A 24611-nucleotide genomic window follows, 5' to 3' on the forward strand; every position below is an offset into this window, starting at 1 on the left:
ACTAAACTTTATGTTGTAGAGATTAAAGAAAGGACTATTGTCTCTTTATAACATTAGCAAAAATGATGCATAGGAAACTGAGTAAGTTGAAAAACTTCTAGAAGAATATCAGATATAAAAAAGCTTCTTGTGAATTGGCTCAGGTTTGTGTCTTTCTTCTCCCAGAATTACCCAGTGACTGCATATCAAACATATCAGTGTACACTTGATGGATGGTGGTGAATTGGCCCCATGAGGAGCAGTTCTCTTAAGAAATGCAATTCTGTCTTTTTTAATACATTCCACATTTGTTTTTGGAAAAGCTGTGCTTAGCACTCTCTCTGTTCCCCCTCATTGCTTGTAGCAATGTTAAAAGCTGCCAAACCTGTTGACATTTGGTTTTGTGAATAGTAATTGTAACTTACCCCTCCCCTAATTCTCTGCAACTTCAGGTTCTCACCTGCTCAGAGCATAGCTACAGTTTAATGTTTGGTGGAATTAAAATAGAGGAAATGCTTAATAGAAGGGAAAGGAGAAAAAGTGACAAAGATTGGGAACTGTCTGAAACCCTTCTGCCAGTAACAGAATGAAAGTTCCTGCCAGCAGCAGAGAAGTTGGAAGAGGTTCTTCACGGCAGTTGCTCAATCCCAGTATTCAAACCAGAGATCTCATGTTGCATGTCCAATCAACAGTTGTGTGGTCATCCTCTGTAGAAGGGGTAAAAAAATCTAATGTGGCTGAAACTATTGTTTTGTTGTATTTTCAGGTTGGTTAGAAGACAAGATTAACACCCAGTATCAGAACCACTGCTTTTAATTGCAGAGTGTTGCTCCCTAAGGGCAGCAACTAATCTTTACAATAACTAATGTACTTTGAGCGACTTCTTTTAAATACAGCTTAGAGTTCTTTGCCATTTACTTGCAGTGCTCAGGAAATAGTTACCCTGTTCGACTTAACCTGTTCTTACCCTGAGTCACTGACTTGCTTGTTCCTAAGTCAAAACTATAAGGATTAATTTCTTGCAAGGAGTGGGCAGGATCATTTGTTTTCTCCTTTGGCATGCTATGTTACTTCTTAGAGGAGCTTTCCCTTCTCATTATCCAAGAGTTTTCCCTTCTCATTATCCAAATTACTCTCCTGAAAACGGAGTTTTAGGTTGTGTTACCCTTGTAGCAGACTGGAAAGAGAAAATACGTACTGATTTTTTTTCAATGTACTTTTTTTTTTTTTCCACTTTGCTTTTCATCTCTAAGCACATCAGCTTGCTACTTGAAGAGTAAAAGCACTGCGAAGCACATGATGAGTTCTACTGGTTGGATTTGCTCTCATGTTGTATGAATGTTGTGAAACTAAAGATGTAAAATATGGGGTTTGCTGCTTTAATCTACATAGGTAATGATGAATTTAATGTGATAAAAACTCATCATTTTATAATTTATGTGTTAGAAGATGTAGCTGAAAAGGCTAGCTTCTGTTGTTGCTTATAAAATACCACAGGATTCGGTATTCCAGGCAAGACTCATGAATATTTAATCCAAGGAGATTTGTAGCCTTGTAAAATGTAATAAGCTAGAGCTTAATGACAATTTTGTGTAACATACGTTTGGCAACATGTAGAAAAAATCCTGCTGGCAATTCTGTGCATCATCTTTCATGCATCTCTGTTGAGCTCTAGGGGCTTTTTAGCTCAGGAATTAAAAAGAGAAATTAGACTATGTCTGAGACCAGCGTGCTGCAATTTTTTAGTTTGTACTTGCACATTTCTCCTTATGTTCAGATTAGTTTAAAGCTCTAGCCCACTGTTTGCCTTTTGATGTAAGGCTTTGTTCTTTTTTCAAGATTGGCATCTCTCAAGAAGTGTTTTGAAATATATTTTTGCATCTTTCTATTTTGGATTTGTAGTTTTCATTAATCTTTTGGAGCTCTAAGACGATTTGCTGAAATATTATTCCTGGTATAATGATTATCATCATTAAGAAAAATGTCAACAAAGCCAATGGTATGATGAAGCCTTAAATTTACAAGTTGTAGCTGCTGCAAATGTGGTCTCTAATACTGATAAATTACCCAACTTCTAAATCAGGTTATTGTACTGAGTCAGCCAAGAGCACTGCTGCTCACTTCATGGAGATTCTTTTGTTACACTGGGGATGCTTCTGCATTCAGACTTCAAACACTGAATGCTTCCTGCTGATCCAACCCAACTTTTGTGATATTTCTAGGAGCCTTTGATCACAAACTAACCATCCACAAAGAAATAAGTCCTCTGAGAGACTGACTTCCCTGTCTCTCTGGTGTAAATTCAATCGACTGCACTTAAGCTTGAGTAGGGACAGAGGTAGTAAAAATGAAAGGACAGAAGATGAGGAGAGTTTGGGGCTGTTGGGCTTTGAGAAATGAGAGAAGGTTTAGGCTGATATATACAAAGTTTTAAACACTAGAGACATAAACAGTAGGGTTCATAAAAAAGTGATGCAATGAAGCAACTGCACTTAGCACTTTATGCAGTGAAAATTAATGTTTTCTCCAACATCACTGGCTTCATGCAGCTAAGGGCTTTTGTAACAATAAGAGCGTGAAAGGAAGATTTAAGAAGGATGATGATCTCCCCAAAGATTTGTTGTATCATTGGGGGAGAGGAGAAGAATAATAAGCATTGCTTTAGGACAGTAAAAGAAAAAAAAAATCAACAACCAAAACAAAACCAAAAACCCAAAAGAAAAAAAACAAAACAAAACCCCTGAAAACAAGAGTAAAGGAGAGGGGCCGGGAGTGCTGCTGTATTATCTTGGTTGTCTGAGTTTACTTCAGACTCCCTTCATCCTTTGTCAGCAACTTCTGTAGCTGTGAATTAAGAGGTAATGTCTTAAACAGCCCTCCAGAGATGAATTTGGGTAGAGTCATGTTAAACATACAGTGGAAAGAGGACATCAACATTAATATTGTTTGTACACACAGGAAGCATCAGCTGAGCATTACTATGGTATCTGGCAATACAGTTGTTCAAAGGTTTTTCTAGTTTGTTTTCTATATCTCAGATAGTGCTGACTGAAAATAATACGAGTTAGCTAATAAATAAAATGGAATTAAAATTGCTCCTGCCTTTCATAGTCAATGCTGTGACTTGTCATTGCAAACATTGCATTTGTTAGCTATATTAATACCTAATTAGGTCTGAAAGAATAGCAGAAAAAACAGCATTAGTAGTGTCAAATGTTCTTACTTAAGGTATGTTTGAAACTTTCAGATACTTAGTAATATAATGATTTGAAGAGTATCTGAATCTGCAAATACAGAGAGCAGGGTGTGATCTAGTACTTGTAAAGGAAATTCTTAAGTACTACTCATAATCAGTGAGGAGCAAGTGTCATGTTTACATGTTAAGTATATAAACATGTAAAGCTTCAGGTAATCATCTTCCTCCATTTGCCACATGGGAAACAGATGCTTATTGGAGAACTGCTTTTTTAAGCACCTAGAACTCCATGTCTGTGTTGTGCCTAACTTAGACTGTTTCACCCACAGTCTTCCATGATTATGGCCTTCTTAAAAATAAAGGTAAACCTAACTTTTGGGCACAATGCCAAGCTAACTCCTGTATTTTTTAGCAATGATGGTGTTGAAATCTTCAGGAAGAAAAGGGTTTCCTGATCGCATAAGAGGAAGTAACTGATTGTTTTGGGAGAAAAGGTAGATGGAAATGAAGAAAGATTGACATTATTGATATATTTCATAGGGTCTTTTGGAGATAAGGGTGAAACTCTCATTTAGCCAACTCTGACCAGTCTTTCTGGACAGTCGTTTTAAGCTATTTAGCTTCTTACCTCTGGGTTTGTTTCTGGAGAGGGGTGGTGGTGGCGAATTAACAATGTATGACTGAGGAAAAATTATGTAGACTTGATCTTTTCCATTATATTAATTTCTGCTTACGGCTGTTAGTGAGTTGTGAAGCTCAGTTTGAAAGAAGATTTCTGGAAAAGTAAATCTAATAGTATTCTATAGTCACTTGGGCATCCAGGTCACGCTTTATGCTGTGGTTATGAACTGAGGCCATCTCAGTTCAAGTTAGTGATACAAAGTGAAATAAAGAGAATGAAATAAAGCAACAGAAGGCAAATTGAAGTATCTTGATTGTTTTTATTATTGTGTTTATTTTTCCGGAAGACTTACACAACACATATTTAATGAGCTTGTAAATACTAGGTGGTGAAAAATAAGAAAATTGCAAAATAATCAATAACAATATAAATCTCATATTTTAAGTAGCAACCTTGAACCACCACCAGTTCCTTTGCCCATGGGGGCTACAGCTCAGTTGTCAGGACATTTATTTTGTCACAAAGGTAGGAGTATGTAGCTTTTTAATGGTTAACATTTGCCAAAAGCAGAACTTGGAACTGAAGGTATGTACCAATTAGTCCATTGTGGATCATGTTAGCTGACAGTTTGAAAGCATTTACTTTTTTGGTTTTGCTTCAGACCACGTGTTGGAGTTTCTAGTTGTAGATCATAATAGTAAGTGAAAGTACAAATACAAACAGAAGTGACTGAGAATAGGTTTCTGCTGCTTACAGTAATGTGCGAGGGGCGGTGGTTAGGACAGAGCAATGAGTAATTTTGTGGTGGCTACACTCTGATTGCTATAAACGTGGATTTTTGAATGTGAACTGAACCTCATTTATCAAATATTAATAGGATTAATATGTAAATGACATTAGTGATAAAGAAAAATCCTCATGTTTTTCTCCTTGCTTAATGGGATATTGAGAAAAGCTATTAGTGTAGTTGTGAAATAAAGTGTTTAACGAAGCTGGAGGTATAAAGCTAAATTAAAGTGCAAGAGTAGAAGACATTTAGCCCAATAATTACCAAAGAAGTCCAATATAAATATTGCATTATCTTGAAGTTCAGAGCTACGTTTGGAAAAAGCAATTGAAAAAGATCTATTAAACTATTAAGAGATTCATTTCTGCATACAGGTTAACCTTCTAAACCTGATTGTCATTCAGGTGTTAAAATCCTTAGTATAAAACATAATTTAATGCTATTTAAATGAGTACATGTTAGTAGTATGTTTTGATTTTCAGCCTGCAATGTCAGTTAAGCTTAATATTTCAGAAATCATTGTGGTTATAACCATTTTCTTTCTACTTCATATAGCTTCAAGTCACATTTTCTTTCTACATGTATTAATGTATTAAAAAGTATCAGTCCTACTTAGTTCTTGAACTCTCTAAAGGAAAAATTTCTGGAATACACTAAAGTTGTGTCTGAGAACACACGTTAATTTTAATTTTTCCTTATTTCACTTTTTAAAGTGGAAGAATGGAAGAACTGGCACAAATTTGACTATATGGAGTTAAAGCTGTACGGTGACTTGTTGTCAAGTAATGAGCTGTTGAAAACTTTATTATCAGGAGTGGGCTCTGTCATCCTTTTGGCTTAATTGTGGACCCTAAATGATTTGAGCTTAGCTGAGGAACCTGTCTTTTCCCCATCTTTTCAAGCCTTTTCAAGATTTGCTTTCCATGGTGTGACAACATTACACTACATAATGCTTGGAATACATTAACAGTCTTATTTTCAAGCTGATCAAATATTTATTGACCATCAGCCTGTCTCTGTAATTCTGATCAAATTACTGAACTGGGGAAAAAGCTGATATTTAGTGAGGACTGCAGCTCTTTGATTATTCGGGTGGTTTGAATCAGTAATTTAGAATAGTAGGCATGGAAAGCCGCATTTATTATTTTCTTTTATTTTTAGTGAAAGGAGTTTTTTTGAGAGGGAGGAATTTGCCTTTTTTTTTTGTCATCTTTTAGCCTGGGCATCATGGCCATCTGTCTACAGTTAGACACAGGTTGTGCTGGATGAAGGACTTGATTCAAGGTTTGTAAACTGTTAGGATGAAGTTGGATAGCATTTGGATCATGTTTTGGACTGGTATTAACTTTGCAGCCATTTTGTGTTCTTATGGATTTTCTATTCACAGTTTAGATTCTTCTGTTTTCTCTCAACTATGAAAATGCCTTTCACAAATGTCAAATGTTTGGAAAGTACTGATGTTTACCAAGGGGGTTCTTTTAGCCTCTTCACTCTTAGGAGTACTTAAAAAAAATTACATCTCCCCGTCTTTCCTTTATAGATATGGGGACAACTAGCTCTGCCTGCTTTTAAATTTCAAGAGATTTTATAGAAATTATGTCAGACATCTACAGGAAAGAAATCAGTACTGAGTACATTTGATTTGTTTTTCAAAAGACTAAAGAATCCTCCAATCATCTTGCAAACACTGAGTGCCATTGAAGAGATTTCATTAAAGCACCTTTTAGCGGAATCTGTACAGTCAAATTAAATACAACACATGCTTCCCTTGCTGACCTGCATTTATCAGTTTCATCTAATGCATTCACTGGTAGAAATTTCTTAGATGCTTCTGCATTCTTCAGACTCTCCAAGCTTGATCAGCCAATATTGTTTATAACTCAGCTTTAGCGTCTCATTGTTTTACTGCCACCTTATAATCATTTTGTGCTACTCCTAAATACGTATTTTATGCACCCAAGTACATTTCTTAACCTTCAAATATAATGAGCGCTTAAACATTCTTCTCAGTGGCAACTGCTTAATACAGTTTTGTAGGCTTCAAAGTCCTGCATATAAATATTTTTTCCGGTGTGGTCAAAAACATGAGTTCTTTTTTTTTTTTTTTTATTTTTTTTTTTAATTAAAAGGCATTTTAGAAATCTGAGTAAGTTGTCTCAACTGGTTTTGCAAGTATCAAATGTTTTGTTAATATGACTGAATTTCTCCAAACTATTTGTAGGAAAAATGCTTTTTCTCTGGAGCAGTCACAGTTATGTTTCTAATTAGAAATGATGTGAAAAGTTCTCATCTTTAACAATCATGGCTAGCTCACATTAGTCCATTTAGCTCTAAATGATATTTTCTAAGCTGCAGGATTATGGTGTAGAACTGGATTTTAGTGAGGCTGGGTTTTTTTCTCTGTGATTCAGCTGTTTCTTTGTGAACCCGGTTTGGGGTCTTTGAATGTACACAGTGAATGGCCAGGTGGTACTTTGTGAGCAGTACAGTGGTTGTTCTAGGAAGGAGATGATGGGCAAGGGCAGGAAGGAATGACAGTGATGGTAGGGAAGGTGATGGTTATTTCTAGCTACTTCAAGAGTAGAGCCAGGTCAAAATTAATGTGACCAGTGTCTGTGGGATGCCCAGGGACCTTTCATATTCTCAGACCCCAGGGGGAGACTTTCTAAGAGTTCACTTTCTGATTGAGGTGTGTGGAATGTATTTGGCAAATCTTGACCTCTATAAACATTTTGCTATGTAATAGATAATCAGTTTGGGAAGCTCTGATGTATTTTAAATAACAACCAAATACGATGGTTTAATGCAAGAGCAAGCAATAATATTTTTCTCTTACTGTCTGATAATATTTGGTCTGTCTCACTAGATGCTGCTGTCCTGATGTTTTTTCCGTTGTCTACTCCAGATCAGTGGATTAATTCAGTCACTTTTTCAGTGCATCAGTCTCTGTAATCATGCACTCTGTTGTTTGAACCTGGAGACTTTTACTCTTGGACTTTATTTTCCTTTGTCTCCTAGGTCATCAACATGTGAGGTAGCTTTCCTGGTGCGTATGATGGATAATCTCTGAAACTGATTCACTGATCACTAGTGATCACCACCAAACACCATAAATGCTGTAGTGTACAACATAGTTTGCCATCACCTCCAAGGATGTGAGTTATGAATGAGTCCACTAGTCTCAAAGGAGTCTTCTCAAATAATCTGCTTGCCTCAACCTGCAATAAGAAAAACTGGACTTTTTGCTCCTCAGCCGGGGAGTGTTGTGGGCCTGTGATCAGACTAGTATATCTCTTCCTTCCAGTTCTCAATATACAGCAAGAATAAGCATTAATCACATTTACCCGTCAGTGACCAAGATGCTTCTGGTGCGACATTTCCTTTTGTTTAGCTTTTTACCAGACAAAGAAAGTAAAATACATAGGGAAGAGCATGGGGTATTGCATGGTAGTCTATGGGGAATATGGGGAGGATGCAAGTTGTTTGTATGGGTGCTTTGAGGAACAAAAGGAGTTGGAACTGAGAAGGGAAGCTGGAAAGGACAGAAGGCAGAAAACTTTAAGAAGCTTAGAGTCACAGAATAGCTGCTGGTGGGATAACTTATTTTCTCAAGTAGATTTTAGTGTCTTGTGGGGTTTTCGGGGGGTTTTGGGTTTGCGTTGTTTTGTTTGTTGTTTTGGGTTGTTTTTTTTTGACAGATAAGTATGTTACAACTAAGGGTTTTAATGATAGGGTTTGGCATTTTTTTTGTGTGTATGTGTGCATGGTCATGTTGTTACAATTTCGAGCTTTTTCAGCAAACTTACCTATTTTTACAAAAGATCAGGTTTGTAGGCTAAGCTGGATCATTTGATCTTATGATGATGCTTGAGTGCAGCCAAATGTGGGCTGTATATCTAGGCTAGAGTATATTAAGTCCCAGCTAAAGGTGTGAATCTCAAAAGAATTATTTCAGCTAGTTATCAACACCTTTCAGTGCAATAAAAAAGAAAACAAGCGCCATATACACTTTGTTTTGTATACCGCTCTATGCATAAGCAGTGAAAAGAATATTGAAAGAGTAGGTTCTGTTCTGTTGCCTACTCTTATAAAGGTTTTTGTGAAATTACTCTATGAAGAAGTGTACATTAGCCAACTGAAAAATTACCCAATCAGTGAGACTCAGTCATTTTGTCTTAAAAAAGGGGAGTAATTACATGGAGAGCTGGGTTCACTCTAAACTAAGGCATTAACAAGATTCAGTATAGAAATAAGCATACATTCTTAAGCACAAGTGGAATAAATGGCCATGGTAACCTCCCTAGATATATGTTGTGATTTCTTCATCACTTGGTGTCTTTTATAAAGGTGTGTTGTAATTTGAATCTGAATTATAAGCTTGATATAAACATTACTGTAGCTTGGATAGGAATTATAAACTTGATACAAACATCATTGTTTGAATTTCTTAGTCCTGTATGCAACAGAGCTGCCTCAATGAGCCTGCTAATGGTTTCTAGTCTTAAATAACTATGAACATACAACTGAGTCAATGATTGCCTTTCATCTTGTGGTTTCTTGATCTGTTGATGTGAGTTACTCACATAATCTGTCAACAGTGTTAGCAACTTCTGCTTCTCCAGCTCATCTGTCTATAACGACTAGCCTGAAATTATTTATTATAATCGATCCTTTTGGTTCTTTAAAATGATCCAGGGTCTGCGGTGCAAGAAAATAAAAACACATTTTGGGTAATCATTCTGTCTTTATGTTTACACAGCTGAATGCAATTAGATTGGGTAGGGCAGCAGCTGCCCTATGGATATTAAGAGGCCTCGAATTAAGTAGAGCTCTTCAGAGAAAGTATTTAACCATTGTTTTGAGTGGGAAAGAGGAGCAGATTTGTTGTTATTATAGGTTTGCTGTAGTTAACTTTTTCCTTTCAAGTGAAAGCTTTAGTATCATGTTGAATGCGAAGTTGCTTGCAAACAGTTTAATTAAAACAGAAGAATATTGGTAATGGAAATGGGTGGATTTTACGAAAGAACAAATATTTCTTCCTGTGTTTGAACCTGAGGCTTCTCAAGTGTTTATAAAATGCTTTCAGTGTTTTCATTCTGGTAAGTCAGTCGAACTAAATATCAGAATATAATTTCTGTAATGACAGAAGTTTTTTCTTGGTGTTAAAATATGAAATAGTAAGGTAACTTCTTTGAAAGTTGAAATTATTGAAGATTGATATTTAATAGTCATATTTTATGTTCAAGGATACTTAATTGCAAATAATTGCAAGGATACTTAATTGCATTTTCAGTGTCATTAAATTCCTATGTCTTTTGCAATGTGGCAAGTTATGTTTGATGATTTAAAAGAACTGCATTAGATTTCCAGTAGCTGGTTAACTCCATCCCTTCCTACCCCATCTGCCATCACTCCCCAGTGGTACTCAAACTGCCATTCCTCTTGGGCAAGCATGGTTATTCAGACAAATCCTCCCTGAGCTTTCTGTGCCCTTTTTTAAACCTTCTTTCTGAATTGGTGTCTGCCAGCGGCTGCCACCTTAGCAAGCCTTCAGGGTACCTTGTAGGGCCAGGTCTGACTAGTTTACTGAGGGAAATTTATAGCTGACAAGTAGCACCACTGTGGTGTTTGGGAGAAAAGAAAGAGCTGAGTTACTTGCTAGTTTCCTGTCATTTGGAGGCGGAAGGAGCAAAGGAAGATGTGGAGGAAGGGAAATGAAAGGTGGCCTGTGTTATCTGCTGCAGCACTTCAGGAGGATGATATTTAGTAAGGGTTAGGGAGGTAAAGCTGGCTGATGAGGCTTTGTAAGTAAGGCACCCTTGTCAAGGAAACCTTCCCTTCCTCCTTTAGATGAGGCACGAACTTCTCTCTTGGTCATCCCACCACCTCTTCCTTTTCAGTCGCTAGGAGAAACGAACCATTTGGTTTGTCTAGACCTTCAGCTGAAGTTACTCAGTCTTCCAGGTGGGTGTCTTCATGGTGAGTCAGCACCACCCCACAGCCCAGACTGCCTGCCCAGAATGCAGTCCCAGAAACTAACCTCACTCTACCTCCTACAAAATTCTAAGCAGGAAAAGTCTATCCCATCTGAAAGCAGCTGTTTGGAGTGAAACTTCATCTGCATTATGGGCTGCTAACCTCCCTGCTGTCCAGGCTTTCTGCTGAACCATCCATTGAATACAAATGCTGAGAAAACACATGGCTTTAGGCAAAACAAAAGCCTGTGTGGGAGGAATATCTGCAACTAACAAGAAATGTGTCAGCGAAAGTTTGAATAACAGATCTTTGTTTTACAAGCGATAGCCTTTCTCTTCAGCTGTAGGGAGAGGAAAGAAAGAGTTGCCCCTCTATGGGCAACTATGGAGGAAGGGGGCAACTAGATTTAGTACTTTTGGGACAGGACAGAGGATTGAAGGTCTACATGACCAACAACCCATCATTTTGCCCTGCAGTGCTAAAATGACCCATCAGGATCTTACCAAAAAACCCTACCTATGGCTTGAGTGGACCCACTTCAGCCTTGGAGTTCAGTATGAGGTTCAGAATTGATGAGATTCAGCAGCCTAAGAGACATGCCAAAGGATGTGCTTTCTGTTGGGCTGTCTTCAGTGATGGGTCTGAATCCCAGGGTGTTGGATGTACACCTGAGTTTTAGGGTTACTTTTGTGCTCTTGCCTGAAGTTCAAGATCTCTGTAATAGGGATACATTTGCCATGCTACTTCTGACATGTCTGTTGTCCCTGGCCTTCGTTCTCTTGACCTAAGGTGATACTGATCGACAGTGCCCTTGTACACTGCAGCACTCCTGAGGTTAGTAACCTTTTGCTTCTGCCAGTTACTCTGCTGCTGGAAAAGCTTTTGGTCCACTAGCACAGGCTGACAAGCGCTAACTGGCCAAGCTCCATCTTCTGGGAGACTGAGGTGGTTGACGCTGCTTTTGGGAGAAGCCCTGACTGGAATGGAAGGTTGTGAAAAAGAAAGAAATGATGAAAAGAAAAAGGGGCTGGAGTTCTGCTGGAATAGAATGGCCACAGAAGGTGGGACATTTATAAGAATAATAATTGTCATCATCATCATCATAAAAAGACAGAAGAAAAGTTGGGTACATGCTGAGTAGCAGAGTTGTAAAAATTTGAAGTCTGGGGTTTCGTGGCCAACCTGAAGGCACTGACACCATTATTTCTTTGAAGTTACCAACTATCTTTACAGCTCAGCTTCATCTGTGCTAGGTAGGTGCAGCCTTTGCCTTGGATGCCAGTGTCCATACTGGGGGGTGGAGTGCATTAGGTGTATCCCTGAAGTGAAACGTCAAGTTTGGTTTTATGTAAATAGAGTCCAATTTGCATGCACCAGAGCTGCCCAACTGTAATAGTAAGTAATGAGGAACAACTGGAGGATTTGAAGTGCATTACTTTTGCAAACTGAAATGCTAGTGTAAGTGTACCTAGTATAGCTGCTACAAGAGCAAGCATCCAAAGAGAGCTTAGTTTTGTAGAATAATTTGGATTGGAAGGGACTTCAGGAGGTCCAAGCCTTTAAAGCTATTGGGATAGTTTTTGATTTGTCCATATATTAAGTTTCTGGTGTGGAGTTCTAATTTCTGTGGTTAGACTAAGTTGAAAGGTTTCAGGCTGAAGTGAACTTTGTGTTTGAAATTATATGGGATCTGATATGTTTTAGAAGTAGTCATGTACATGCATATTTGTCGGGGGGTGGTGGTGAGGATATCATTGCTATGAATGCTATATTTAAAATGCTAGGGAGTAGTTTGATCTCAGACAGATTGCTTCACATTTTGTTTTGGAATTAGAATATAGAAAAACTTCAGGCAGAACAGGTCTGCCGTATGCAGTGATTCATCTAAGGTGAAGTTTTCACATACTTAAAAAGCAGAATTCTTGTTTGGCTTCAGCTCATGTTTAAAGAAATTGATTTAGCACTTAGCATTCAAACTCAATAATTTTCTACTGCTGTATTGTGTGTATGGACTCACCTGTTACAAAATTTAATCTCCTTCTCAGGGATTATTAATGAATTCTCATTTTAAACTAGACTTCTGTGAATTTGTCTTTCATTATAACAATAGAAGTTGGGGGGGGCTGTATAATTTATTCTTAATATGAACTTTGAAGTTTGCTTATCTAAGCCTTTCTACCTGTTTTGAAAAGATATCTGTAAATTGCCTGTTACCTTTACCAGGTGTTCCATGCTAACAAATTGCTGTGAAGTGAGAAGGGTGTTATTTGACAATGGTCAAAACTAAATATAATAGTCAAAAGTGTATATTTATTGCCATTACTTGAGGTGTGGTAGAGGCAATTTTTTCTCCTTTTTTTTTTTTATATATTAATAGGACAAAATGTTTAGCTGAGGCTTGTTTCACACTGTGCTGATTATAGAGGTAAAGAAAGATAACTCAATTTTAAAGAACAAATCCTCCCCCACTCCCCTTCAAGCAAGTCAGACAATTAATTTTGTAATTGAACTTGAGTCAAAATTGTGGATCCATCAATGCAATTACAGGTATGCAGATATATCCTGTGAAAACATAACTTTTCATTACTGATCTTGGAATAGTTGTTCCTGTCTTATGTGAGGTTGGTTTCTTATTGATTTTTAGGAAGGTGTCACTTGTCTGTCTTAGAAAAAGAATTTGAAAAAATGGCATAGTAGATCCTACATGGAAAATATACATTGTTGCCTAAGCATGTGAGGGTAGAAAATGCAATTCCAATTAAAAAAACTGAAGGTGGGTGGAGGTGTCATGGAAAATCAGGAAATAAGTAAGGCCTGTGAGTTTGATGTCTGTACTGGACAATGGAGTTGAAACTATAATAAGGAATACAGTAGTTGATAGTCTGGGTAAACATCATATAGTTGGGGAAAATTACATGCCTTTTTGAAAGCTTATGTCTCTCCAACAAAGGGATCAAAACTCGTTCAAGTAAGGATAGTATTCCCTGGTAAGACTTCCAGAAAGCCTCTGTCAAAGTTTCTAATGAAAAATTCTTGAAGAAACTAAAGCAGATGTGAGACTTAAAAGGTTCTTGCACAGATAAGTAATTGGTTAAAAAGTAGGAGTCAAGAGATGGAGTACTGTTAGTCCTCACCAGGGAGGGAAGTCACCTGTACTGTGCATAAGCAAGTTGGAAAACAGGATGAACTGTAAAGTGACGTTTTCTTGCTGGATCAGCAAGGTCTGGTGCTAAATGTGGAGAATTACAGTAGGCCATTACAAGACTGGGTGGTTGAGTGCTAAAACAGCACATAAACTTCTATGTAGATAAGTGTAGAGTAATGTCCATGGAGAACAAATTTGTAACTGCACATGTAAAATGATAGCCTCTGAGTTGAGTATATTTCCGTGCATTTAGAAGAGTATGAAACTATGAGTAGCATAGAAGCAATGGGTTTAATTGTTCAGCATCTCTCTTAATATGAGCCCTAGGGAGTGCAGGTCTTTGAAATCAACAAAAGCTGTTTCAAAATAAACAAAAGGTGATGGTTTTCCCTGCAGTGTATTTGGGCTGTGCATGAAACATTGTGCTGCAGGCTTTTACGGCTGGTAGAGGTTTATGTGGTCTTACTGGGGAGCTAGATGAGCTAGTGCAGGGGAAACTAAAAATCATCTACGTCAGGAAGTCTCTGAGCTTGAAAATGGATAATCTCTCAGAGAGTAATAATAGAAAATATATACGATTGCCCTGTTTTTCACCTTCCCTGAGCACATGTTGTTGACAACATTGCCTGTTGTCAGAGTAGGATGCTAGAGCTCTAGAGAGGCCATTCTTAGGTGGTTATATGGATTGGATGCATCTCTTCCTCAGGATTTCAGTGCCATGACTCAGAGAGGTTGGTTTATTCTTTTCCTGTCAGTAAGAATTAATTTCCTAAAGGAGCATCTAGTGTTTGCAGGGTATATGTTCCAGGCAGAATTAAATAGAAATAGGACAGAGTCTGCAATCCTGAAAGAAGCCTTTGGTCCTCCCTTAAAGGCCTTTGAATTTTTTTCACATTGCTCAGAAGAAATCTTGGTCTTTAGTTTTAAAAATGGGGTATGTTACAATCCTGTTATCTGTTTCTTCAGAAAGTAAGGCTCCTGTTTATGGTTGGGAGGAAATATTTAGTACTCATGAATGCAAAAGTAGTCCAAATTTACCTTTTGGACAGAAAATACAGGGTGTTTTTTTGATTAAGATTGGTGTTTCTGTACCAAAGAGAAAATTTCCTCTTGAAGATGATTAGCCTCTCTTTATAATCTCTTTAAAGCAATAATATGTAAATGGATGGTTTGGAGCCATATATTAAACCAGCTGAGATTGTTTTCTAAAGTCAAAGACTGGGTCTAATCTTAATAGATCAGAAGGTCTCAAAAATATGACCTGTTGCATAAAAAGAAATTGATGACTTGAGTATTTATCGATAAATCCATCACTGTAAACACTCCAGTAACCTTGCTCCGAAGATTATTGCAAATCAATAAATTACACGCCATGTCACACAGGGGCTTAATACAAGATTTTAGGCTTTCTATATGATTGACAATTGTCACTTTTATGGAATGGTCGAAGACCTCAGTCATGCTAAAAGACTGAAGAGCAACCATTAAGATAAATTTTCTGTTCCATACAGGAAAATTTATGCCTATTCCAACAAACTCAGCTACTCAGCTCTATCCTGGGTTCCTTCATATCTGCTCTAGCAGTTGTTTCATAAATTAAATTTTCACTACCTGTGGAGAAATTTGTCACAAACAAAAGTGATCCCCATAGTTCTTCTTTGAACTAAGAGGTAAAAACCTAGTAGTAGTAATTGTCTTTGTCCAAATTAGGAACTGCAGATGAAAGAGAGTAACAAATAATGTCTTTTGAACATTGTATTTTGTCCTATTATTCCTGGGACATACTTTATTAATAAAAGTTATATAGAATGTAATTCCACATTCTCTCTATATCAGATACAAGAAAATGGCAGGAAAAGTTAACTGAAAAAGATATTTCAGCACCATCTGCCTTTATCATAATTGTCACATTCAACGGGCACAACCAATTGAATATATACTAAAATAATAAATACTTTCTGTAAAATTGAATGTAAGTACTTCAAACTACTTAAATATATAATCAGTCGATTAAAATATATAGATAAAAATTATGATCGGAAAAGCTTAAATGCTTTACTGAGGATCTTATTTTGTATATTCTGTTTTCTCTATTTAATACTAGCTATTATGTGTGGCATGAGTCCTTAAATGTTTTTAACACCATACTGCATAATAGCAGATTTTTAGTTTTGGAAAGCAGAGGACAGAACTATAGAGCAAGATAAATTTCATTACTATAAGAATTTAAAGATGAGATCATTGGAATTTTAAGATATTTCTGGTGAATGGAAAAGAGCCAGAGAAATGAGGGAGAAAATAGCAGGATGGTGGCAACTAAAGGAGTATTTCTTTACTGTGGAAAGATTTTTCTGGTTTTTGTAACTTGCTTAAACGATACCTTTCAAAATCCCATTTTGGAAAGGTGTACAGGCAACCAACTTTCTTCAAATAACTGCTGATGTTATAGCACAGAAGTCATATGAAGGGGAAATAGGGTGGGAAGAGAAGAAAGAAAACATACTTTTGTAACTTTACTATCACACTGTATCTTACTAGTTTTCTGATTTGAGTGAAACAAGGATGTTTGATTTGATTTGGTAAGAATTCCAGATGCGAGGGACCACTGAAGAAAGTTGCTTTCCAAGGGACAGTTTTCAACTAGAAGATAGCTGGGAAGAAATAAAAGATGTGGAAGGAGAGCAGGCATGGATATGAGATATCAGAAGCAGCTCATGTATGTTGTCCTGAGGACAAGAATAAATCATTTAAATATTATTCAGGTTCTGAGACGATTGTGGAGAAATGTACTGCAAAGCCATGCATCGTTAGAATAGTTAGTTGGGCAGGTGACCCTAACACTGATGTTTGGAACAGGTTTATAGGGCCCTGAATGGCAACCAGAATAGAACACCTGAAGCCGTTACTCGCAGATGTTCTAAGGGCCAAAATAAGAGATAATGCACTCTAGCCACGTTGAAATTCCAGAAGAAGCTTTTAGTAGGTTATTTTTGTCATGTGTAGCAGAACGATGGCTAAAAATGTTTGGAGCTGATTTGCATTTCAGTTATGTGAAACTTGTCTTTACTCACTGTCTAGAAAAAGTCACCATCTTTCATCAAGAAATGATAAGCAATATATGCTGCATTTATTTTGGAAAGAGAAACTTGCCATTCTTACGTGAGAAAGCAGAAAAATCTTCATCTGCTTTTGTCACTTTAGACATAGAACTGTTAGGTTTAGCATCAGTAAATATTGTATTTTGCAAATATTGAGCAAGGCATGGATGCAGTGTGATGCTAGTGATTCCTGTGTTACCGAAAGACGCTGCACACTCTTGGTTTGTTTGGGTTTTTAGGAAAAATTGCATTATTTTTTTTTTCATTGTGAATTAATTAATATCTAAACACTAAAAATTCTCATTCTGTGCATGTCCACATGATTCTTTTGCTTTTGCCCTATTCAAGTTAATTCTGATTTTCTCTATTGCCATGAAAGGTATTCTAGTAGGGAAAGGGTTAACAGGTTGGCTCTTGCTGTTAGCTGAGGATGAACAAAATGACAGCTTACTAAACCAAAGCAAATGATAGAAGAGACCATGAGAAACCAAAGTGCTAATTTAAGAGGAAATTGCTCCTTGCAACTTTTGGTTCTAGCATGTACTCTTTTTCATAAGTAACAGATGTTTCCTTATTTATGTTTCTTTATGTCATAGTGTTCTTTAATCTTCACAGAAATTTCCTTGGTATGAAAGAACATGTTTCTGATGGGCCTTTCTGATAGTTGGCAGTATGGTGACCGCTGGCTGTTTCATGTTTTGTCAGCCAACAGTGTGGATAACAAAAATACTGTTCATAAAATTGTTAAAAAATGTTGAGATTATTTTAAATGCATCTTTAATGTACGTTACTGTCGGTGTTTTCATTTGTTCTGCGCTGTCTGTCTGTCTTGAAATTTTCCATTAGCCAGAGAGAGATAATGAAGTATGCTAATTTTTATTTCCATTCTCAGCTTTTTATTATATGCAATGGATTGGTTACAGAGCCTAAGCAGTTTTAAAAGGGAGCAGCAAATAAAGTAGTGAAGCACAACTATCTCTGTGGTAATGGAATTCATTGTTTCAGTCACTAAGTATTGTAATTCATTAGAGACAGCTAATATAGTCTGAAACGCTGAATTGTTACTTTTAAAACTAGTGAAAACCAATAAGCGTAATTAAACTGCTTTTTAATTTGCTTCAGAAATACAAGCCTGGTCGCTGTGATGATATTTTGAAATGGAAGCCACCCAGCCTGAACTCTGTTGATTTTCGTCTAAAGATAACAAGAATTGGTGGAGAGGGGTATGTAATCTCTTCCCTTTCTAAGTGCATAACACTTGTGAATGTCCCAAAGCAGCTAATCTCTCCTCTGATATTTCTTGACACTTCCCGAGGCTAAGCCTTTCTATATTCTGTAGAATTTGTTCATTGAAGATATAGGCAACTCTGGTAATCAGTGTTGTACTGAAAACAATGGCAGATATTTATAATGCAAATTTACTCATTCTTAAGTTTCATAAAATTGGTTTTAAAAGTCCTGTTTGGATTTGGTACTACCCATTATGTTTTTAGAAAGTGGGCAGGTTGTATTAGCTGAAGTTCTTATATAAAATAACTATTTTCCATTGGTTTTATGCAAAATAGTAACAACCTACACTTTCTTCCATTTTAGAATTCTGCACAATGACAAATGGCACTTGTTTTCTAAGAGAAAAACAAAACTTGACATTTTTACTCGATAGGTATTCTTTGGTGTTGCCTTTAAAACTTTAAAATCTTTATAAAATATGTGGGTTCTAGTAGCAGAAGACATCTAAATCAGTTCTACGTACAATTTGCCTAGTTCAGTCACTGCACATATTAAATAGGGGCAATTTCCATGTTCAGTTGTGCCAGGGAGGGGAAGGGGAAGGTTGAGTCACTAGATGAAAGCTTGCCTTGGAAAAGATTTTGTTTAAAATGAAGTTCATTGATTTTTAGGTTGCTTAATGTTTTAACATCTGGGACTCATTTCAACTGACAGTTTGAAATACTGACATTTAGCTTTTGTTTTTCTTGGTGCCACAGGCAACTCAATACAAGTAAACAATTAATTCATATATTGCTTACATATTCCAGAGTGCTAATAATGGCCCATCTAACTTTTAGACATTTGCATGTCATCTTGATGCATATATTTGGTGAATAGAGAGTATCTTAAGGATAGGGGGGTTATTCTGCAAAATGGACTCAACTGCTAACTTTGGAGCATTTCATGGGGTCAGAATTATCTATTTAGATTTCTCTGTTTGAAAATGCAATATTAGGTCCTCAGTAACAACATAGCTGTTTCAGAGAAAATATGCAGGAATATTTTAATTTTCACTTCAGAGAATCAGCTCATTACAAACATTTCATGTTTGTTTGGCTTTTAAGTCACAGAACAGTGTAATATGAAAGATTTCTGCATGGGGAGGAGGGAAGGATTTAAAAAATTACCTGCTCTTTGATCAGAAGGTTATTTTTATCATGATATTCTTATGACTTCTGCTGGAGTTTATAAATATACAGTAGTAGCCTGTGATTTAGAAGCGAAACACAACAGATTACAACATTTCACATAAAAAAGGAGTATTTGCTTGATCAGTTATCATTGATTTCAAACACAAAACTGTCAGTGCTACTGTTTTACGTTTAGTATATTACATTGTAGATTATTTGATCAGAACATTAAAAGGTTATGATATACGAGCCACCAAAAAACCCTCTTTCTAAAAAGTTGGGCAGTTAGTAGCAAGTTGCTAGAGAATGGCTGATCCATTGTGGAATTGGAAACACTTTCTAGCATATAGAAAAGTTCTGCCATGTTCCAGCTATGTGAAAATAACTGCATTGCTCATACTGTGGAAATAATTATCTGAATTAGTCTGTAAATATTGTAATACTTAAATATGTTAATGTTTATGTTCCTCTCCCAAGCATAAGAAAAAATAATCTTAGAAATCTGACATTTAATAAATAAAGTACAATTCTTCCAGACATGTTTTACTTCATTTCACATGATAGTTGACTGCTATTAGTAACATTAGTGCATTTGTCCAACAAAAAGGAAAGTTAGTGAAGTACTTGGTGGAAAATAATGATTTGCCATTGTTGGAAGAGAGGTATTTATGTTAAGTAATGACCTATGAAACCATAGCTTCTGCCCAGTTAAACATGAATAATGATTGAAATACTCCAGGTTTAACTGCTTCAGTTGTTAATTTGAGTATCCAATTTATCGCTTGGTGAAATCTGAACTCATTTGAGGAAACATCAGAATTATACTGATTTTGAAGTTGTTGAGTTTTAAAAGAAGGCTCTTTAATTTTAAACTGTAAAGAGGCAATTATCAAGTTCTGAACACTACTGTAATAAAATGATTGATTTATGATATAACTAAAAATTCTGGTTTGATGAACTGAATGTCTTGCTACTGGCAATTCTAAGATGACAGTGATCGGCTTCTGGCCTCACACCACTCCCTTGAGATTGAAAGCAAGCATTGATATTGGTTTCAGCCTTTTAGGTAAAAAAAGTTTTCTTCAGTAATCTGGAAAGAAATCCTGCATGCATTTGACAGCAGAGTAATACAGATGTGTTTGAATTACTGTTATGGAATTTTTGTCTTGTTTTGGTGCAATTAAGCAATAGTATTTATGGAAATAGAAGGTATGTCTTTGTATTGAACTCTTACTGACAAATGAGGAGCCAAAGTCAAAGTATTGATCTCAAATACCTGACAGCTTGAAACAGTGAGAACAGGGATTGTCTGTAATTCCCAAGTCCTCTGTTCTGATATACAGGCTCATCTTTAAATCTGAAATGCAGCCATATCTAAACCCGAGCTACAAGTTCTTACCACAGTTTACAGCCTAGCCAGTAGTGATACAGGCTGAGCCTGTATCGCAAAACTCCAACCCTGAAGCTCTTGTAATTATAGATCCCTGTTCACTTAAATAGTGAAAAAAGCATATAGGAGCATTAATTATTCAGGAGCATGAGATTAGAGCACTGTCAGCTGTTGGACATGTCTTTTTGGATAGCATATGTATTTGAGATCCTGAACAATTGTAAACAATCTTGTGCATTTTTCGTATTAATAAAGGAGTTACCTCTAGGGAGTTTGCCAGATTTTAGTCAGCATGATTATTTTCCATCTACCTAAAATTCCCTTGTGTTTTCAGTTGTGTGTTTCCACCCATAGATCAGTCTTCAATAGTAATGTTAACTGCAAAATAGCTGCTGTTCCACGCAGATGTAGTTCAGCTACGGATGAATGACCAGTTGTTTTTATCTAGGGTTCAGTTATTTCACTGTTGATAGTGGAGGGAGTGTTGCCATTGAATTAAAAAGGATTTGGCTTACAATCTATGAGGTACTTTTAGAATAAGCTTTCCTATAAAGAGGAAGACTGCATAACAAAGAATATACACAAAGAAAAAAGATAATATTGAATCTCAAAGAAAGTCAGGGTTTCTGTAACCTCAGTGACCTAATCCTGACACTCCTGTTCAGTGCACATATTTAAAAGAAATTGCATTATTGCACCTTAGTGAGTTACAGCTTATCAGCTGAGCCATGGTAATTGTCCCCTGTGTATTGTCGTAGTCCAGCCTGTCCAAGCATCCGGATGATGGTTAAATTAACTCTCTTTATGTTGTGTTTGCAAGAATTCCAGCTTATGCTGTCTCTCAATCTCTTCTCATCACATCAGTATCGTTACTTTTACTAGAAAAGAAAGTAAAAACAAACCAACCAACCCCAAAACAACCACCAGCAACTTACTACATCAGTTAAACCATAGTACTTCATTGTTTATCTCTGGTGAAACAGAGCGGTTGAACTGAAAAGCCCTCACATTACGTGTGCTTTAAAAAGGTAGACCTGCTTCCCAGGCTTCTCTGTTATTTCAGGTTTACTGAGATAATGGTCTAACGTCAGCAATGCAAAGTGGAGCCCTTTGATTATATAACAGTACCTTGTATTTTTCCTAAATTATGATGATAGTCATAGAAAATAAAATAACAGAGACTTAAATCAACTGCATTTCCAAATGACCTACAAATTAAATGACCTTATCAGAAGACAATGTGGAGGATGTTTAATTGCTGTGTGCAATACCTCAGATATAGTACAGAGAAGACAGTTTTTAAACAGTAGAGATGCTTTTCCCCAAAACTTCTGATTCTAAGAATATTTCTTAAAAAAATAAAACCCCCAAAGTTGGAGTCTTATTTAAATGTCACAAATACCAACTGAAAATGTCTACATTTGTGGTAGCTTCCAAAACCAGAATTTCTTAAATGTCCATACTTCCTTTTACAGTTTTTTAATTAGGCTGTGCAAGTCCCTTAATTTTATCTGAATCAGGCATGCTAAAATCAAATTACAAGCAAGGCTTTGATTTTATTTGCTTTGAATAAATATCTTACTGGGTCAATCTGATAACATTTTAAATCACAGAATAATATAAATTTTCTTTAGAACCTTGAAGTATTGGAAAAAAAAAAATCAAGAATTCTATTTGTTTTTTGTAAGAGAAATAGTAATAAAAAATTGTTTCTTTTAAAGCAAGTTAGTAATCTGAAGTAGACATGAACTCTTTGTTAGTAGCAAGTCTATTGTATCCATGATTAAGTAGAACACGGGGTGGGGGTGGGGGAAACCCCAAACAAACAGTATTTAGGCAAAGTTCTGTTTAGCTTGGGCATGTCAAGTAGTAAAAAAAGGGAGATAAAGTACAATACATTTGAGGACAGCGGGGGCTTCAAATCTTGACAGCAGGAGCTTAAAATCTTGGATACATTGGTAATTACAACTCGACATCTAGATACAGACATCATGACTACAGGCAAGTGAGTGTTTACTCTTTGTTAGATGTGATGTTGTCCTTTTTGTTCTGTAAATTAGAAAGAGCTTCCAGGGGCAGGGAGGAAGCTGCAACTGGTTCAAAATAACTGTGATGTTCTTGATTTGCTCTCAGATAGCTATGTTGTCTGTCATGGGATGGCTTATCCTTCTTATGAACTAGTCTTCCTCACTCTTCTGTTTTGAAAAAACCCCCCCAACCTGTTAACTGGCTGCAAAATCATGAAAGTTAATTGAATCAGCTAGATCTGCAGAACTAACCTGATAGTTTTTTGGACCATATTTTGTTGCTTCCTCTTCTCTTTTCACTCCCCCTTTTATGTGATTCATAAAGTGTTGGTTTGGGCTGTGAGGTCTTTGCCTTCTCACCTGTTTGAAGATTGCCAGTTATCAAAGAGCACAAACTTGTGCTTACACGTGCCATCCATCACTGAAAGAGAGCTTTACAAAGCTGGCAATAAAAATAATAATATTACTCTAGCCTCCAAAGGTCACAGTCAATACTGGGGCTGCATTGCTGTGAAGTACAGTGGAATTATGAGACAGAATGCAGACAATGTCACACAGCAATTATGGAACAAGTAAGGACAAGATGTTGCAAACAGATCCAAAGATGGACAGTGTTGGGATGACAGCAGGAGGAGTGAAGGTTTGAATATGTTAGCTGCATTTATGGCTGTACTGTTAAAGGAAGCGTGTGCTTCAGAGTTGCTTACTTTTTATGGAATTGTGAGAGTTGCAAATAAACTTAAAGGAGTAATTTGTTCAGGTATTACCTTCAGGCATTCAACTGTTACTAGAGTAGGTCTTACTAGTTCTGAAGAAATGCAGGGGCAGGGTTGTGCAAACTGGTTGAGGGAGGATGTTATGTGTAGAAAGATTAGTGTGGTGGCACAGAAAGGGGAAGCACAAATATTACCATGGTGGAAATGTACCTGTGCAACTACCATCATTGGTGTTGTAATAGAAACTAGCAGATAGGCATTTTACCTATGTACTGTGCTGAAGTATTTATGCTGTATTTCTTATATGAGGATATTTAAAATCTTTTTGTAACACTTCAGTTTTTAAAAACTATTTTCAAAGTAAAGCTTCGAATCTAACCTCTATTTATACTCTGGTACACTGAACATAATGTTGTACCTTCCACAACTAATACTCAGGATGCTCTTGGAATTTCTAATGTTGGATTTCAAAAACAAACTCAGCCTCATCTTTTTTTATGTTCGAGCGGCAGCCTTGGGCAATCTCCGTCTGTCACATAATTATTCTACTTCAGCTACTCATTCCTCCAGATTTTTAAAAGCTTTGCCTCATATCATCCTCAAATTATCTATACACTTGCAAAATGGAATGTAACTGGAGCCGTGTATGTTTTATAAACCCTGTTCCTTTTTCTTGCACTATCTGCCTTCTTAAAGTAGTCTTCCCTGTTGCTTGTGTCAGCTACCATAATGATTATCCACTCTGTTAAAGATCCATTTCTATCTGTGGCATCAAGAAAAGCTACTGAATACCACGTCTCTAAAGTTTTCTTATCTCCCATGCACTTCTCTGTCCTATTTTACATTTGGGTAGATATTTTATCCCTATTTTTCCATGTAGCTTAGATCTCTTGCTACTTACGAATATGGAAATAGAGGGCTGATGCCATCCCCAGCTAAACAAAAACGGTGTAGAATCTGAGAGAGGTGTGAGAGGAGCAGGCAGTGGAGAAATTATCTTGGGCTTCAAAATGGCTGGCTTTGGCTTTTTCAAGGAACAGGTAGGTAGTACGTCACATGGCAGGTCCCCTGAAGCGCAGAGAGGCCCAGGAGAGCTAGTTGATCTTCAAGGACAGCCTCCTCAAAATGCACAAGGACATGCACTTCCTATGTGCAGGAGGACAAGTGGGTGCAGTAGACAGCTGCCTTGCTTTAATGGGGAATTCCTGAGTCAACCCATGCAAACACTGAAGTATATGGAAGATGTAAATAGTGGCAGGCCTCTGTGGAGAAC

At 36.8% G+C, this 24611-nt stretch overlaps 1 protein-coding gene across 3 annotated transcripts in view; it reads left to right on the top strand.

Annotated features, from left to right (window-relative positions):
- RNGTT (RNA guanylyltransferase and 5'-phosphatase) overlaps positions 1-24611 on the top strand; it is a 192325-nt gene that overhangs the window by 111286 nt on the left and 56428 nt on the right. For all 3 annotated transcript variants that reach the window (XM_030491162.1, XM_030491164.1, XM_030491163.1), the window contains exon 13: positions 17926-18026. In XM_030491162.1, coding sequence (XP_030347022.1) covers positions 17926-18026 — 101 coding nt within the window. The remainder of the gene's footprint in view (positions 1-17925; positions 18027-24611) is intronic.

Source organism: Strigops habroptila, chromosome 6 (assembly GCF_004027225.2).
Source record: "Strigops habroptila isolate Jane chromosome 6, bStrHab1.2.pri, whole genome shotgun sequence".
Lineage (NCBI taxonomy): Eukaryota > Metazoa > Chordata > Aves > Psittaciformes > Psittacidae > Strigops > Strigops habroptila.